Here is a 19,126-nt window from a genome sequence, read left to right on the forward strand (position 1 = left end):
TGCCGGGGAGGAAAGGTAAAATGTACTCACACTCCGGATCTCGGCTACTAAGCTATTTTCGCTGTTGTAAGTACTCGAAGCTATTTCCTTCAGATCCTGCAATTGCAACTTTTTGTTTCTTGTTTACACTAGTTTGGCATAATGGACAAGAATGATCTTCTTATTCTATTTCCTGATTTAAAACATGGATTGTTTGATGCGAAAATTAAAAAACCTATGGAATCTTATTTGCATGCTGGTAGTAATATTAGTATGAACGCTCTGAACACCATTGTTGCTAATAATATAGAAAATTCTAAGCTTGGGGAAGCTGGTTTTGATGAGCATGATCTTTTTAGTCCCCCAAGAATTGAGGAGAAAATTTTCTTTGATGATACTTTGCCTCCTATTTATGATGATTATAATGATAGTGGTCTTTTGGTGCCACCTACTATGGAGAGTAAATTTTTTTGTGATTATACTATGCCTCCTACACTTGATGAAAATAATAATGATAGCTACTTTGTTGAATTTGCTCCCACTACAACTAATAAAATTGATTATGCCTATGTGGAGAGTAAAAATTTTATGCATGAGACTCATGATAAGAATGCTTTATGTGATAGTTATATTGTTGAGTTTGCTCATGACACTACTGAAAGTTATTATGAGAGAGGAAAATATGGTTGTAGAAATTTTCATGTTACTAAAACACCTCTCTATGTGCTGAAATTTTTGAAGCTATACTTGTTTTATCTTCCTATGCTTGTTACTTTGCTTTTCATGAACTTGTTTATTTACAAGATTCCTATGCATAGGAAGCATGTTAGACTTAAATGTGTTTTGAATTTGCCTCTGGATGCTCTCTTTCGCTTCAACTACTATTTCTTATGAGTGCATCATTAAAACTACTGAGCCCATCTTAATGGCTATAAAGAAAGAACTTCTTGGGAGATAACCCATGTGTTATTTTGCTACAGTACTTTGTTTTATATTTGTGTCTTGAAAGTTGTTTACTACTGTAGAAACCTCTCCTTATCTTAGTTTTGTGTTTTGTTGTGCCAAGTAAAGTCTTTGATAATAAAGTCAATACTAGATTTGTATTACTGCGCAGAAACTGTTTTCTTGCTGTCACGAATCTGGGCCTAATTCTCTGTAGGTAACTCAGAAAATTATGTCAATTTACGTGAGTGATCCTCAGATATGTACGCAACTTTCATTCAATTTGAGCATTTTCATCTGAGCAAGTCTGGTGCCATTTTAAAATTCGTCTTTACGGACTGTTCTGTTTTGACAGATTCTGCCTTTTATTTCGCATTGCTTCTTTCGCTGTGTTGGGTGGATTTCTTTGTTCCATTACCTTCCAGTAGCTTTGGGCAATGTCCAGAAGTATTAAGAATGATTGTGTCACCTCTGAACATGTGGGTTTTTGATTATGCACTAACCCTCTAATGAGTTTGTTTCGAGTTTGGTGTGAAGGAAGTTTTCAAGGGTGAAGAGAGGAGGATGATATACTATGATCAAGAAGAGTGAAAAGTCTAAGCTTGGGGATGCCCCGGTGGTTCACCCCTGCATATATCAAGAAGACTCAAGCGTCTAAGCTTGGGGATGCCCAAGGCATCCCCTTCTTCATCGACAACATTATCAGGTTCCTCCCCTGAAACTATATTTTTATTTCATCACATCTTATGTGCTTTGCTTGGAGCGTCGGTTTGTTTTTGTTTTTGTTTGAATAAATGCTTGTGTGGGAGATAGACACGCTCCGCTGGTTCGTATGAACACATGTGTTCTTAGCTTTTAGTATTCATGGCGAAGTTTCTTCTTCGTTAAATTGTTATATGGTTGGAATTGGAAAATGCTACATGTAGTAATTGGTAAAATGTCTTGGATAATGTGATACTTGGCAATTGTTGTGCTCATGTTTAAGCTCTTGCATCATATACTTTGCACCTATTAATGAAGAAATACATAGAGCATGCTAAAATTTGGTTTGCATAATTGGTCTCTCTAAGGTCTAGATAATTTATAGTATTGAGTTTGAACAACAAGGAAGACGGTGTAGAGTCTTATAATGTTTACAATATGTCTTTTATGTGAGTTTTGCTGCACCGGTTCATCCTTGTGTTTGTTTCAAATAACCTTGCTAGCCTAAACCTTGTATCGAGAGGGAATACTTCTCATGCATCCAAAATACTTGAGCCAACCACTATGCCATTTGTGTCCACCATACCTACCTACTACATGGTATTTTCCGCCATTCCAAAGTAAATTGCTTGAGTGCTACCTTTAAAATTCCATCATTCACCTTTGCAATATATAGCTCATGGGACAAATAGCTTAAAAACTATTGTGGTATTGAATATGTACTTATGCACTTTATCTCTTATTAAGTTGCTTGTTGTGCGATAACCATGTTCCTGGGGACGCCATCAACTATTCTTTGTTGAATATCATGTGAGTTTCTATGCATGTTCGTCTTGTCTGAAGTAAGAGAGATCTACCACTTATGGTTAAGCATGCATATTGTTAGAGAAGAACATTGGGCCGCTAACTAAAGCCATGATCCATGGTGGAAGTTTCAGTTTTGGACATATATCCTCAATCTCATATGAGAAAATTATTAATTGTTGTTACATGCTTATGCATAAAAGAGGAGTCCAATATCTGTTGTCTATGTTGTCCCGGTATGGATGTCTAAGTTGAGAATAATCAATAGCAAGAAATCCAATGCGAGATTTCTCCTTAGACCTTTGTACAGGCGGCATAGAGGTACCCCTTTGTGACACTTGGTTAAAACATGTGCATTGCGATGATCCGGTAGTCCAAGCTAATTAGGACAAGGTGCGGGCACTATTAGTATACTATGCATGAGGCTTGCAACTTGTAAGATATAATTTACATGATACATATGCTTTATTACTACTGTTGACAAAATTGTTTCATGTTTTCAAAATCAAAGCTCTAGCACAAATATAGCAATCGATGCTTTTCCTCTATGGAGGACCATTCTTTTACTTTTATTGTTGAGTCAGTTCACCTATTTCTCTCCACCTCAAGAAGCAAACACTTGTGTGAACTGTGCATTGATTCCTATATACTTGCATATTGCACTTATTATATTACTCTATGTTGACAATATCCATGAGATATACATGTTACAAGTTGAAAGCAACCGCTGAAACTTAATCTTCCTTTGTGTTGCTTCAATGCTTTTACTTTGAATTATTGCTTTACGAGTTAACTCTTATGCAAGACTTATTGATGCTTGTCTTGAAGTACTATTCATGAAAAGTCTTTGCTATATGATTCACTTGTTTACTCATGTCATATACATTGTTTTGATCGCTGCATTCACTACATATGCTTTACAAATAGTATGATCAAGGTTATGATGGCATGTCACTCCAGAAATTATCTTTGTTATCGTTTACCTGCTCGGGACGAGCAGAAACTAAGCTTGGGGATGCTGATACGTCTCCGACGTATCGATAATTTCTTATGTTCCATGCCACATTATTGATGATATCTACATGTTTTATGCACACTTTATGTCATATTCGTGCATTTTCTGGAACTAACCTATTAACAAGATGCCGAAGTGCCGTTCTGTTCTGCTGTTTTTGGTTTCAGAAATCCTAGTAACGAAATATTCTCGGAATTGGACGAAATCAACGCCCAGGTTTCTATTTTGCCCGGAAGCATCCAGAACACCCGAGAGCCACCAGGGAGGGGGCACATGCCCACCAAACCCTAGGCCGGCGCGGCCAGGGGGGGCCCGCGCCACCCTATGGTGTGGGCACCCCTTCGACCCTCTGGCGCCGCCTCTTCGCCTATTTAAAGCCTCCGTTGCGAAAACCCTGATACGTTCGACGAAACCCACAGAAACCTTCCAGAGCCGCCGCCATCGCGAAGCCAAGATCTGGGGGACAGGAGTCTCTGTTCCGGCACGCTGCCGGAACGGGGAAGTGCCCCCGGAAGGCTTCTCCATCGACACCGCTGCCATCTCCACCGCCATCTTCATCACCGCTGCTGCTCCCATGAGGAGGGAGTAGTTCTCCATCGAGGCTCGGGGCTGTACCGGTAGCTATGTGGTTCATCTCTCTCCTATGTGCTTCAATACAATAATCTCATGAGCTGCCTTACTTGATTGAGATTCATATGATGATGCTTGTAATCTAGATGTCGTTATGCTAGTCAAGTGAATTTTACTTATGTGATCTCCGGAGACTCCTTGTCCCACGTGTGTAAAGGTGACAGTGTGTGCACCGTGTGGGTCTCTTAGGCTATATTTCACAGAATACTTATTCACTGTTATGAATGGCATAGTGAAGTGCTTATTTATATCTCTTTATGATTGCAATGTATTTGTATCACAATTTGTCTATGTGCTACTCTAGCAATGTTATTAAAGTAGTTTTATTCCTCCTACACGGTGTAATGGTGACAGTGTGTGCATCCGTGTTAGTACTTGGTTTATGCTATGATCATGATCTCTTGTAGATTGCGAAGTTAACTATTGCTATGACAGTATTGATGTGATCTATTCCTCCTACATATGCATGAAGGTGACAGTGTGCATGCTATGTTAGTACTTGGTTTAGTCGAATTGATCTTTCATGCACTCTAAGGTTACTTAAATATGAACATTGAATTGTGGAGCTTGTTAACTCCGGCATTGAGGGTTCGTGTAATCCTACGCAATGTGTTCATCATCCAACAAGAGTGTAGAGTATGCATTTATCTATTCTGTTATGTGATCAATGTTGAGAGTGTCCACTAGTGAAAGTCTAATCCCTAGGCCTTGTTCCTAAATACTGCTGCGTTACTACTGCTTGTTTACTATTTCACTGTGTTACTACTGCTGCAATACTACCACCATCAACTACACGCCAGCAAGCTATTTTCTGGCACCGTTGCTACTGCTCATATATATTCATACCACCTGTATTTCACTATCTCTTCGCCGAACTAGTGCACCTATTAGGTGTGTTGGGGACACAAGAGACTTCTTGCTTTGTGGTTGCAGGGTTGCATGAGAGGGATATCTTTGACCTCTTCCTCCCTGAGTTCGATAAACCTTGGGTGATCCACTTAAGGGAAAACTTGCTGCTGTTCTACAAACCTCTGCTCTTGGAGGACCAACACTGTCTACAGGAAAAGGAGGGGGGCGTAGACATCAAGAATCTACCTGATCTTCAATATAAAAAAAAACCGCATCAAAAAAAGTCATGCAACACACCCCTAAAAAAAGCACACAACAACAATTCTCAGGGAAAGCATGCTCACTGGTTGGCGTGGAGGATGCATGCTCACGTATGATCAATACTTGGGGATGTTGTCGCCGGTGAGCCGCACCATCGATCAGATCAGACCAGTACCCATACAAAGAGAATAGATCAGCCGCAACAGTTTGATTTGTGGAGGAGAAAACTGAGCGGTATCAGATTGATTTGTGGGTTTGTGGGAGAAAACTGAGCGGGATTTCAGGGATCGATTATGGTGGAGCTGACCGGAAATGATAGGCTGGAAGGTGGGCAACATGCGACGTTTTAGGGGCTAGATTTATTTTTCCGTGGGATGCATGCATGCCGTGCGATGGGATGGAAATCGGATGGCGTCCAATCGGTCCGATGTTTTGCTTTGCATCGGACTATGATCGGTAGTGTTTACCCAAAAAAAGGTACACTTCCTCGAATGGTTTGATGCAGTCGGTTTTCTGTGGTGACTTCGTCAATCTCAAAATTTGTCGGATTAGTTTCTTGAACTTAGACTCTTGAAGGTGCTAATAGAGGTAGGGTGTGCGTCCGAGGTGAGTGTACCTACGTACGTGTGAGCGTCTACATTCGTACTGTATTTCGCAAAAAGATACAATCGGCTACCTGTGTCAAAAACTTTTTTCAATGAGTAGCTAATCTTTTACTACTATGACATCTGTATATCCAAGAACATTTTTTCTACTGAAAAAATCTATTTACAGCAACGCAAGCATACCAGTAGTTTTGTTCAAGCAACCGACATGAATATTGATGGCGAGCTATCTTCGGGTGTCAACTTTCGCCACTTCTTGTGAGTGGTTTTGCTTTGGTGGATGAGGACTCCGATGATCCTGTGTGTTGGTGTCTTGTAAGCTGATATATCAGCATCGTGTAACCTTAGCCGTTCGTGCCTTTATATTAACTAGCACAATACCCGTATGTTGCTACGGAAAATTCAAAAATATAAAGGCCTTGATCATAATCATTCATCTTTGTTACTTGTGCATATGTCTCATCTTGCGATGTCACGGTGGGCAAAAAAACCGATGACCGAAGACCGAAACCGAAAAGACCGAGACCGAACCCGAAAAGACCGAGACCGAAATGACCGATAAAATATCGGGTAGAAAATTTTATAGACCGAATTAAGTTTGGTCAATTCGGTCATTTTGTTCTGAGTAACCGAATAGACCGAACTAACCGAATTTTACGTAAGACTGTCCCAATCTTTAGATTTTTTGATATGCGTGAGATGTGATATTCTTGAATGTTCATAAACTTCTCTAGCGTTGTTACATTTTTATTTAGATTGTTGAATATTTATTCGTGCCAATTGATAATAATATATGTAATGAAAAAACATCCAAAATACATCTAAAATGTTGCCAACCTTTTACTAAATAATGTCTAAGTTTTGCGTTGACAACGTCAGCCACACTATTCGGTCATGACCGAACCCGAACCCGAATTACAGGGTACCCGAATTTATCGGGTAGTAAAAGTAACGAGTATATTTCGGTCTTCATTTTTTTTCTTACCGAATTTAAAATAGACCGAAATACAAAAACCAAATTTTCGGTCATGACCGAATGCCCACCCCTAGCGATGAGGTTAAGGAAATGTTAACATACTCATCTTATCACCCCAGCAGGTAACCAGCCCTCACTCCCTCAGATTTAAGAAGCCAAAGCTCCCAGCTGATAGCATCGATGTGCCTTGGGCGGATGGAAGGAAAAGTATACGAGCACCCATGCACGACAACGTGTGGGGCGATGAGACCGCCGTGGTGCGGGAGGAAAGAAGGCCGTGGCGTCCGGCTGCTGGAGACCTCCGGTGGCCGCAAAAATAGGTGGCACGGAGGGGGAGGGAGAGCCTCGACTCTATATCTCCATGTCGTCCAGCGTCCAGAAGGAGGCGTAGGGACACCGTGGAGTCTGGCCAGAAGCGAACAGAGCAGTTGGTGCACACAAGATCGGTTCTTCATAATGATAGAGGACACCAAGGAGCCTTGGTTTCTTTATTCTTTCAACGTATCACATGTACACGACTCTTAGAGGTTTACGCGGAGTACAAAGGCAGAGACAACACGATCTACCACTCGTTGATGAAAGTAATATTTACCGTACACTGCTTGTCTCCTTCTAAACGCACAATTAACAGTGAGTGGACACATATTATAACCGGATCTGCACAGACTAATCTTCTAGGCCATAAAATTGGACCGTAGAAACGGTAGTAGTGATTTTTTTACCTGCTGATGTCAGCATGACATATTGACATCCCTACGTGAACCAAGCCCCATGCGAATCCATCCGTCCCGTGTACTTTTGGCTCGTCCACTACCGTGGCGTTCCGCTCGTTTGGTTTCTTCCTTTTCTCTGCAGGCCAGGAAACATGCCTGCATAACAGGTGGGGGCAAAATCCTAGTGAAAAACTTCGGGCCCATATGCGGCGTTCGGATAATACTGGGTCAAACCGGTCCAGCTAGGACACAATTTAATACCAGTAAAGAGAAGATTTAAAGCTGGGCACTTGTGCTTTATGTTTAAAAAAAGCCCAGGGAAGAGATAAGCTCATGTGGGTGGGCCCTTCCATCGGGCGGCCCTAGCTGGCGCTCGGCCGCCAGGTTTTTATTGAGCGATCGGTTTCCGACAGCTTAAATAGCATGTAAGGGATGGACCACCTTTTCTTCTCTCTCCTCACGTCACGTGCATTCCTAATTAGCGTGGCTAATCACCGCATGCAAATTTAGGGTCACCCATCGAATATATGTAGCAGAAACCATTGTTTAAAATGATTTATCTTTCAAACGATAACTCCAAATTAAGATTCACTTTCACCAATAAATCCATCTCGACGAGATCTTCAAAACTAGCACCCATTTTAATATGTTTCGACAAACTTTTTTTCTGGCTAAAAGTTATCAAGCCTCTCTATTCGAATAATCAACCCCACCATACTTGAATGATCAACGGTAAATGTATAAAATTATCAACCTGGTGCAGGGTATTGGGGGAAAGTTCTGCATGCAAGCACAAATAGACGAATCTGCTGATGTCAGCGGAATCTTTTCCAAATTTCAAAATTCAAAACTTTTAACTTTCAAACGACAACTCCAAATTAAGATCCGCTTTCACCAATAAATCCGTCTCGACGAGATCTTCAAAACTAGCACCCATGTTAATATGTTTCGAGAAACTTTTTTTTGGCTAAAAGTTATCAAACCTCTCTATTTGAATAATCAACCCCCCGTACTTGAGTGATCAACGGTAAATGTATAAAATTATCAACCTGGTGCATAGTATTGAGTGAAAGTTCTGCATGCAAGCACAAATAGACGAATCTGCTGATGTCAGCGGAATCTTTTCCAAATTTCAAAATTCAAAATGTTTTAACTTTCAAACGACAACTCCAAATTAAGATCCGCTTTCACCAATAAATCCGTTTCGACGAGATCTTCAAAACTAGCACCCATGTTAATATGTTTCGGGAAACTTTTTTTCTGCCTAAAAGTTATCAAGCCTCTCTATTTGAATAATCAACCCCTCCGTACTTGAGTGATCAACGGTAAATGTATAAAATTATCAACCTAGTGCAGGGTATTGAGTGAAAGTTCTGCATGCATGCACAAAAAGACGAATCTGCTGATGTCAGCGAAATCTTTTCCAAATTTGAAAATTCAAAACGTTTTAACTTTCAAATGACAACTCCAAATTAAGATTCGCTTTCACCAATAAATCCGTCTCGACGAGATCTTCAAAACTAGCACCCATGTTGATATGTTTCGAGAAACTTTTTTTCGGGCTAAAAGTTATCAAGCCTCTCTGTTTTGATTAATCAACCCCTCCGTACTTGAGTGATCAATGTTAAATGTATAAAATTATCAACCCTAAAGTTAATTTTATTTTAAACATTGTAGCGAATATTTTTTAGTTTAGAAGGTATCAACCCGATGTCCTGTTATTTATCAACAGTAAAAATAATAACTACCAACCCTAAAAATCTAACTTCATTTCGAATATTTTGGAGACTCTTTTTAGTTTACACGTTATCAATCCGGTGCTCCGTTATTTATCAATGGTAATTATAAAAAAACTACCAACCCTAAAAAGTATTTCATTTAGAATATTATAGCGAACATTTTTTTATTTTACAAGCTATCAACCTGGTGCCTCGTTATTTATCAACTGTAAAAATAAATAAATAATAACCCTAAAAAGTATTTCATTTACAATATTTTAGCGACTCTCTTTTAGTTTACAAGCAATCAACCCGGTGACCCGCTATTTATCAATGGTAAATATAAATAAATATCAACCCTAATTTCTTTATTTAATTTAAAATATGTAGCGACTATTTTTTTGTTTACAAGTTATCAACCCGGTGCCCCGTTATTTATCAACGGTAAATATAAATACCTAGCAACCCTAAAAAGTAAATTTCATTTAGAAATTTTAGCAACTTTTGTTAGCTTACAACTTAAAAACAGTACTTAATTTGAGTAGCAAGTGGTAGTTCATTTGAGTTGCAAGTGGATCTTCCCACCCGTTATTTTCCCCCATAAAAACCACTGACCCGAAAAAGGGAATTAAAAAAATTAATCCAAAAAACATGAATTACCGTACGAAATAACAACATAAAGGGAATTGCAAAAAAAGAGAATTGTCAAAAGGGAACTGCAAATAAAGAGAATTGAAAGTATGCGTCGTGCCGGAAAAAAAAAGAGCGAGATGCTCACATGCATGCAAAGAACTTGTGAGAAAGCGCCGTCTTTGAAAAGTTCATTAAATGCAAACCTATGAGATACTTTATGCATGCATGCAGTGTGAACGCTTTTGGTTGTATGTAACTTGCAAATGAGAACGTGAGTTGTTAGTGTGAACACAAAGCTACATGTGAACGTAATTAAACACTACAAGACAAAAAGGGAATTGATTTCGCGCCGCGCCAAGGAAAGTGATCGCTCCAGCTATCGATCGACAGGAAGGGGATTTGCCTTCCATCGCTGTCTGGCGAGGAAAGAAGGCGTGGCGCTCGCTTGGCGCTTGACCCGGAGGCCGGGGGAAAGTCGTCGTTTTTCCTCCAGAAGAAGATCCAGGCCACAAGCAAGATATCTAGAGAGTAGAGGTATCTTGAGAGTTGCTCTACCACCGCACACTCAACACCACAAGGTCCACAAACAAGATCCAGAAGAAGAGAGGAACCTACCGTGGAGTAGAGATGGCCGTAAGCATGATTCAGGAGCACGCTATAGAGTTGATCATGGACGCCGGGGTCAACGCCGTTGAAGCGATCCAGCTGAACAACCACATCTCCGACCTCCGTACCAGCTTGCCCAGAGCTCGCTTGCTCATCGACCGCGCCGAGTGGGGCAGGCTGAAGAGCAGCGACCTTGCGACGCTGCTCTCTAAGCTCAAGGACACCACCTACGACGCCGAGGACCTTCTCCGCGCGTTCGACGACCAGCTGGCTCGACAGAAAATTGAGGACGAGGGCCGCGGCAGGGCAGGTCGAATCTTCTCTTCCTCTTTAAATCTTTTCAAGGTGTGGATCAGAGGCAGCAGGGGAAGGCTCACGGAGGCCCAAGGAAATCTCAGCAAGGTCATGGATGAAGTAGAAAGAGTTGTTGCCTTGATGGGTCTTGATGTTCCAGGGGCGCAACAGCTGATGCCCGAGACTAGTCCAGTCCTGACGGGGCCAGTGTTCGGCCGTGACGAAGAAAGGGATGTTGCGATTGAGAAGCTGGGCGTCACGATTGGCCGCGAAGAGGTACGAGACTGGGCAATCCAGCAAATGGGTGTGCCACTCGTCGCCGGAGCCAGAGGTGGTGAATCTGCTCTTGGAAACGAGAGAGCGGCACAAGGCAGTGCTAAGCGCCTGAAAGGGGAGAGTAGTAGAGGTGCCGAGTTGACGGCCACCAGCAATCTTTCCGTCTTGCCCATTGTTGGCATTGGCGGGGTCGGGAAGACTACCTTGGCTCAATACATCTTCAATGATGCAAGGGTTGAGGAGCACTTTTCCTTGATGTTGTGGGTCTGTGTTTCTGATATTTTTGACAACAAAAGGATAACAAAGGAGATCCTGGAGTCCATCCCTAGAGATGGAAATCAACCTTTCAACTCTTTGGGAAGCTTAGGCGCTCTTCAAAAGGAATTGAAGAAGCGGCTGCAGGGGCAAAAATTTCTATTGGTGTTGGATGATGTGTGGGAGATTACAAAAATGAAATGGCAGAACCTTTGTGCACCACTGTGGCATGGCCATGATGGCAGCATGGTCCTGGTCACTACAAGATTTCAAAAGGTTGTTGATCTTGTCGGAACCTTCAAGTCCATTATTCCACTAGAAGGCCTGCCTACAACTGTATTTCGGGAATTCTTCAGTAAGTGTGCATTTGGTGAAGAGCATCCGGGCTCGTTTCCTCAGCTGCAAGACATTGGCCACAAAATTGCTGATAGGTTGTGTGGGTCTCCTCTGGCTGCCAAAACTCTCGGTCGCTTGCTGAATATGGATCTGACGGTGGAGAAGTGGAGGACTATCCTCAACAGTGAATTATGGCAGCTAAAACATCAAGAGAATGAGATATTACCTGCCCTTCAACTCACCTACCTGTATCTCCCATACTACCTTAAGAGATGTTTTGCGGTTTGCTCTATGTTTCCAAAAGATTACAGCTTTGAAAGAGATGAGTTAGCTAGATTTTGGGTGGCACAAGGCCTTGTTAAGCCAAAAGAGAACATGCGCCTTGAAGATGTGGGGCGTGCATATCTGGACGATTTGAGAAGCAGGTTCCTTTTTCTGAATGATCCCAAGTCCCCTGAACAAGATAAATGTGTGATGCATGACTTGATACATGACATGGCACAGTCTGTTTCAGTGGATGAGTGCTTTTTGATGCAACGTTCGAGCTGTCAGAACCGTCGGGGAATGCCACCACCACATACAGTTCGCTGTATGTCAGTTGAAGTAGATAATGAAGCTAGAATGGGAGGATTTGACCATTTGAATAAAAAATTTCGAGAATTCCATTTGAATAAATTGAATTCACTCAGGTTTGGAATGGGGCTCAAGGTTGAAGATTCATGGTTTAACCAGCTCCCCAACATCCTCTTTTTGAGTCTTAAGGGTTGTAAGCTTGAAATGCTACCCGAAAGCATTTGTGAGTTGAACAGTCTTCGTTATCTTGACATATCAAATACCGCTATAAAAGAATTGCCTGATAAACTTTGGTCCCTTTACACTCTACAGTTCTTGATGCCAGATGTTCAGGTTTAACTACAATTAATCAGGGAGTAACAAAACTAGTTAACTTGCGTTGGCTAAAAGTAGGATGGGACTTGGATAAATTAAGTGGGATTGGGAAACTGTCTTCTCTACAGACCTTGTATAAATTCACAGTTGGAAAAAAGGATGGGAGGAAAATTGGTGAACTTAACGGCATGAATCAGCTCAGCGATATCTTATATATCGGTTCCTTAGGTAGCGTACAGAGTGAGGAAGAAGCTGCTGAGGCTAGACTTGTTGACAAGCAATACCTCAAGCATTTAAGTCTAGCGTGGCATAACAAGTGCAGCTTGAGGAACGATGAGAGGGTGAACAGAGTTTTGGAAGGGTTACATCCTCCTTCAAGTATTGAGTCGCTTACAGTCCGGCATTTTGGAGGTGATAACTTTCCTCCCAGCTGGTTAAAGCAAGAAAATCTACCTGCTTTAAAAACCCTGGGTCTGCAATATTGTAGAGGCATTAAACAATTGGTGCTACATGGCGTTGGGAATGAAGGTGAAAATCTGAGAACAACTGCTGACGCTACTCCAAGCGACTCAACTGGTGACAACAGTATGCTGCAAGCTAGCATCAACAACAGCAACGGAAATGCATGTCTTCCCTTTAAAAGCCTTACCAGTTTAGTTCTTTCCCATTGTACGAGCTTGACAGATCTTGACCACTGCCTGTCCCCAGAATATCTGCCATCCCTAAAATCGATAGATATTTATTTTTGCCCTATTGTGTCACTTCCCGTCCACAACTTTGGGGGATTTACTTGCCTACAAGACCTGAGTATCCAAAGGTGCTACAAGTTGATTTGCCCAGAAGAGATGGTGTTGCCCCGTTTGCTCCAAAGACTCTGTGTTGACAGTAGCGGCAAGCTTGATGAGTCATTTCGGCAAGGTGGCTGCTTAGAGAACCTCGCGTCTCTGACCGTTTTGAAGTTGGATGGCTGCAAAAATGTGGAGTCTATTCCATTGAACTCTATCAACACAGCCAAACTGCGTTGTTTGGTTCTTCATAAGTGCGAGAAACTATCATCCATTAGAGGATTCCATCGTCTTTCAGCGATACTTCATGTCAACATATCCGACTGCCCTAAGCTTGACGAAGTACAGCAGCCACTGTTAAAGAAGGGACTACGGGCCAAGGAGGAGAAAGAACTACTGAAATTTCCTGACGGAAGGTAAGATTGCTGACCAATTAGCTTGTTGGTTAATATGGCGCTATTAGAATGATGCAGAGGCCGGGGTTTAGCTCCCCATTTCGAAAAAAAAAAGAAACAAAATGGCGCAATTAGAACAAGCTTCTAGTTGTACACGTCCAGGGGTGAGGGATTGGTCGATGCCCTCCTCATATGTAACAACTAGAAGCGTGTTCTAACAAGCTGTCTAAATCGTTACGCTCATGTGTGGAAATGCAGTGTCCTTCTTACAGTGTAGTTTAAATTTTCACTAGACAACTGATGAGGCATCATGAATGCAGTTCTCTATATCAGGCATATTTTCAACCTTCTCTTCATTGATCTCTTTATACTTGTCATACAGGATCCACTACTGGCCTGCCCGTGCTCTATGCTTATAGTATTATTACCTATGGAGTTGGACACCATGGTTGCAGCGTGTGTTCTCTCTTCTTTCATCCGAGGATGCCGACAAGGGGCATATGCGAGGACTCTTACAGTACCCCCAAGTTGATATCAGCCATCCATTTTGACGGATCGAACAGCTCCTAAGCCCTCTTGCTCCACAGGCAGCCCAAAATCGCCGGAGAACTCGCGGAGTACCTCGACGGAGGGGCAGCAAGTAATTACTTCTCATAGTCTGCCCACGGGTAGGGATAGTTTGGTGTTTTCGGTTTGTCTAAGAGTTTTTTCGCATTAGTTATCGCAGTGAAGGGTGAACCATCTCCCGTCTCTAATCGTTGCATTTTCTGGATGAACCCTAGCAGAGGTCAACCTGGCGGTGTCGGTGGAAATGGAGGAGGAGCCGACCTGGGAGGGGGGCGAGGCGCTGCGAGGCTGTCTTGTCCAGGCCCCCTACGGATGCGCACCGACGGATGGGTGCCAGTGGTGGCCGGCTCGCAGCGGCGAGGTGGGGGAAAGGGAGGAGCGGCCGTGGCGGCGAGGTGGTCAGCTCCCTTGATGGATGCACGCCGACGGGTGCGGGAGTGGTGGTGGTTGGCTCGCTTCGGCAGCAAGGTGGAGGAAAGGGACGACCATCCGTGGTGGCGAGGTGGTTCACCCCCTTGACGGATTCGCGCTCCTGCATCACTCGTGATGAACATCGAGGAGTTCAGCATGTGAGGAACATCCCTATCCCAATCCCTATTATTTTTTTCATGAAATGGATTGCTACATGAAAATTGCTCAGCTAGGGATTTAGAATTGCAAATGCCTCTATAATCATAGGGTAGTTTCGTGACGAATAGCGGAATAACCACTCCTCATTTTTTATCATCCACCATTTTGTGGTAGCTTCTATAAATTTGAAGCCTTGCTGTGGTAATTCTTAGCATGTGTGACCACTAGAATCCCTTGAACTTTGCCACTAGCACAACCAAATCGAAGCCTGGCCATTTATCATGGGCAACCGGAGACTAATACACGTAGTACACATACTCCTAAAAGAGCTGCAAAAAAAAGTCCCAGTCTTAAACCACCTCTTAACGTGAAAGATAATGTCATATAATAATTAACCTTGAGTCTAACCAAGGTTATTGCATAAAAGTTGCTCAGGAACTAATATTATGGCCTAACATGACAAATGTTTGAAGTAAAGTGCTTTGGCTGATGTACTTTCAGAAATATGTTCTCTGGATTTTTTTCTTTTTCTGCAAGATGATCATCGAGCAGGAACTGCGTCTCGTTTTTTTGGATCTTTCTTACTTCGATCTTGTTCTCAATACTGTACATCATGTCGCATGGTAGTTGCTTCATATCAATGTCTACATCTTTCTGCATGCTGCAAAGTTAAAATGAATCCATGGACAGAATTTTAATGTGGATGTAGTAACTATTGCGCACATGTGTAAATTTTTTCAAAAGTTTTCTCCTCGTCGTACTCTATGAACCTAAGCACAAGAGCTCCTGTAAGAAATAGAAAAAATTGAATAGGATTGCATTAGGCAAGAATATGAAATCAGAGTACACTCTAGTGATGAATGTGAGTACTGATCTTTCGGCTTTGGCAGATTGTTAATAGTAGTTCTCTTCCAACGGTGCACATCATAGTCTGGCTACATGTGCGTCGTACAAACTTCTTTCTTCTACCAGCCGTAAATATGCAGCTATACCTTCTAGTTTAAAGTGTTTGTTCAAGTCAGTAATTATTGAAAGCTGATTTTGGCTTCCTGCTTGACGGTCCTCACAGGCGCTTCGCGATTGTGGTGTCCCCATCATCGCTAGAGTTGTTGTCATCCGTAGATGTGTGCCCATCGACATCAACATGTGATGCATTTGGTCCGTCGGGCCATGTGCACTTGTCTCCCGCCGTACAATAGGACTTCTGCAACACCAAAGAATCGAATTGTAATGTGTAATAGCTTAGAAGTAAGCTAAATTTAATTCGAACTTGTAAGTTACCTCAGCTTCTTCATCTGATATCTCTGTGAAATTAACCCCTTATCCTGCATGGAAAATATGTCATGCCTCAAGGCTCATATAGCAGGCAATATAATAAGGTGCAATAATCTGTGAATAGGACTTTACCTTTAAAGCGTACATAATTCGCCAGTGGTTTTAATTTTTTTTTTTAATTTGATGTTCCATGTCGGTCTGACCATCCTTTAAAGGTTTGAAATGCATATTTTCATCAGTGTATGTTTCTTTTGTTAAATTGTTGTTGATAATTTCGAACTATAATAGAATCTGATTGTTTCTGCCTTTATCCATGGTAGTAAAGAAAGTATTTATTGTTAAGTGTAAATGACATTGAATAACACTTGATCTTTCAATTGACAGATGAAGAGGAGGCTGGAACAAAGCTGTGCTTGTGGTGGGTATGGTTGGTGGACGATAGGGAGGTCTACCCTGTGGCTGTAACTGGCGAAGTGTCGATAAGTTCAGTTAAGCACTCATGACGGAAGCTACGACGACCGTTGATCAAGCGACCAATGTCATAGATCGTCCTAGTCGTTGTCGCGCCATTTGAACTCAGCAAACCAGCAGTTTACAGCTGGCACCTTATCAATGACCCTGTTGTTTGTTGGATAGTTCGCTTGCTTTTCCTTTTAATCCCCACTCATCCGAGGGGAGGATCATCTATTTAGTATTAGGGTTTTTGCCCGGCTGCCACTGTTCGTGGTCTGGCTCTGTTATGTCGTTGTAATCCTCTGAATTCCCCTCAAGTTAAGCTATTAAAACTGTCTGATCTCGCTATGTATCCAGTAATTTCATTTGAGGTCTATCAGGTCATCTCTACATAGTGTTGGCTGTTGCCTTAGAATTGTTGCCATGTAATTTTTTTGTTACCATATGAGATGATATGACTTCTTCCCTTCCGTTGAGTTCTTTTTATGTAAGACAAGACTAATGCCATGACCAAAAGTAATGCATGGACAGAGTTTGCAAGTGACATATAAAAACCCCCCTCATGTATGTTTTGAAGAAACAGGCAATATATATCAGCATTGTCCATAAGCCTGACTGAACTATATAATATACATGATACATGCTAAAGATTTTTTCAGAGACAATTTTCTTCTACGATTCTTTTTGTTGGCTGCCTTTTCCAAGGAGAGAAATAACTCAAATGTGCCATCTGAATTTCAACACTCAAACTGAATTTACAGATACATAGTTCAGCTCTGTAGATGCATTAGTAGAAAACGGGTCTTTTGTTCGGAGTTGCAAGGAGCATTAGTCCCGGCCGTGATATGATTTGGGATTATTGCTAGTAATAGTTCCGGTTCCAACAGCTAGAACACGCGGCCACCTCTAGTCTCGGTTTGATCGGGACTTTTAGTCCCAGTTGGGTCCTAGTTGGTATCACCAATCAGGACTAAAGGTTCATCTCAATATATACCCCAGCCCTGCCCAAGGTTGTGAGCCACACTTAGTTTTTTCCCTTCAAGCACAAGAGATGTATATTTGTTGGCTTTCTCTCCTAATGCACATGAGGTGTTTGATGAAATGGCTCAAAGCATGTAGCCACTTGAGTTCACACAAAACAAATATGATATAAAGTGCCCGAGCTACACTTAAGCTTTCTCCTCCTTTTTTCCTTCTCGACCGAGGTTAACAACTTTATCCTTTCATCCGTTAAAATGCATGTGTCGATGTACATCGCTTCACTATTCATGATGTTCTGTAATGGTTTTTGATGTACTTAATTGTATAATGCAGATGAGCCGGCAAATGGACGTACGTTGACCGCAATGATGAGTACATTGAGGGCCTGAAAAGTTTTCTCCGTGTGGTCGTGGAAACAAACGGGGAGGTTTTATCTGATGTCCATGTGTTGTCTGTCAGAATAAGAAAGATTACTCTTCCTCGGACACCCTTCACATCCACATGCTTCAGTCCGGTTTCATGCCCAACTATAATTGTTGGATCAAGCACGGAGAAAAAGGGGTTATGATAGGAGACAATGAAGAAGATGATGATAATGGAACATATCCTATGTTCCCTGAATACGGTGATACTGCAAGCAGGGAATCAGAAGATCAGGAGGGTGCTGATGATCTTGGTTAGGCCATTGCTGATGCAAAGAGAGATTGAAGTTCGAGCAGATGTTAGAGTATCACAAGAAATTGTTATACCCAACTTGCGAAGTTGGACAGAAAAAGCTTGGTAGCACACTGAAATTGTTGCAATGGAAGACAGAGAACGGTGTGACTGACAAGGGTTTTGAAAAGTTGCTGAAAATGATGAAGAAGCAGCTTCCAAGGGGTAGTGAATTACCCGCCAGTACGTACGAAGCAAAGAAGGTTGTCCACCCTCTAGGATTAGACATCCATAAGATACATGCATGCATTAATGACTGCATCCTCTACCGCGGTGAGGGGTACGAGAATTTGGATACATGCCCGGTGTGCAATACATTGCGGTATAAGATCAAACGAGATGACACTGGTGATGTTGAGGGCGAGCTCCCAAGGAAGAGGGTTCCTGCCAAGGTGATGTGGTATGCTTCTATAATACCACAGTTGAAACATTTGTTCAGAAACAAAGAGCATGCGAAGTTGTTGCGATGACACAAAGAAGATCGTAATAAAGACGAGATGTTGAGACACCCCGCTGATGGGTCACAGTGGAGAAAAATCCAGAGAGTGTTCCCAGACTTTGCAGATGACGCAAGGAACTTAAGGTTTGGTCTAAGTACAGATGACATGAATCCTTTCAGGAAGCAAAGCTGCAGTCATAGCACCTGGATGTAACTCTATGTATCTATAACCTTCATCCTTGATTACGCATGAAGCGAAAAATCACAATGATGCCAGAGCTCATCCAAGGTCTGAAGCAACCCGGCAATGATATTGATGTGTACCTAAGGCCATTAGTTGAAGAACTTTTACAGTTGTGGGAAAAAACGGTGCACGTGTGTGGGATGAGCACAAATAAGTGTCCTTTGACTTACGAGCGTTGCTTTTCGTAACCATCAATAATTGGTCGGCTCTTAGCAACCTTT

The 19,126-nt window shown here is 42.0% G+C and overlaps 1 protein-coding gene and 1 long non-coding RNA gene across 2 annotated transcripts; both read left to right on the plus strand.

The window, feature by feature from the left end:
- Window positions 1-10,271: 10,271 nt before the first annotated feature.
- On the plus strand, window positions 10,272-12,229 carry LOC139829984 (disease resistance protein RGA2-like). The gene is made up of 2 exons (XM_071820685.1): window positions 10,272-12,176; window positions 12,215-12,229. Exons 1-2 carry the CDS (start codon window positions 10,455-10,457, stop codon window positions 12,227-12,229), a joined length of 1,737 nt encoding a protein of 578 aa, XP_071676786.1. The 5' UTR covers window positions 10,272-10,454.
- Window positions 12,230-12,237: 8 nt separating this feature from the next.
- On the plus strand, window positions 12,238-16,911 carry LOC127298897 (uncharacterized). Its single transcript, XR_011744599.1, has 3 exons — window positions 12,238-14,330; window positions 14,448-14,798; window positions 16,459-16,911. It is a non-coding gene; the product is annotated as an uncharacterized lncRNA (long non-coding RNA).
- The last annotated feature ends 2,215 nt before the right edge of the window (window positions 16,912-19,126 follow it).

Source organism: Lolium perenne, chromosome 5 (genome assembly GCF_019359855.2).
Source record: "Lolium perenne isolate Kyuss_39 chromosome 5, Kyuss_2.0, whole genome shotgun sequence".
NCBI lineage: Eukaryota > Viridiplantae > Streptophyta > Magnoliopsida > Poales > Poaceae > Lolium > Lolium perenne.

What these genes read in the sequence shown, in the direction of transcription:
- LOC139829984 (XM_071820685.1), top strand. Translation starts at nt 10,455, where the DNA reads ATGGCCGTAAGCATGATTCAGGAGCACGCTATAGAGTTGATCATGGAC.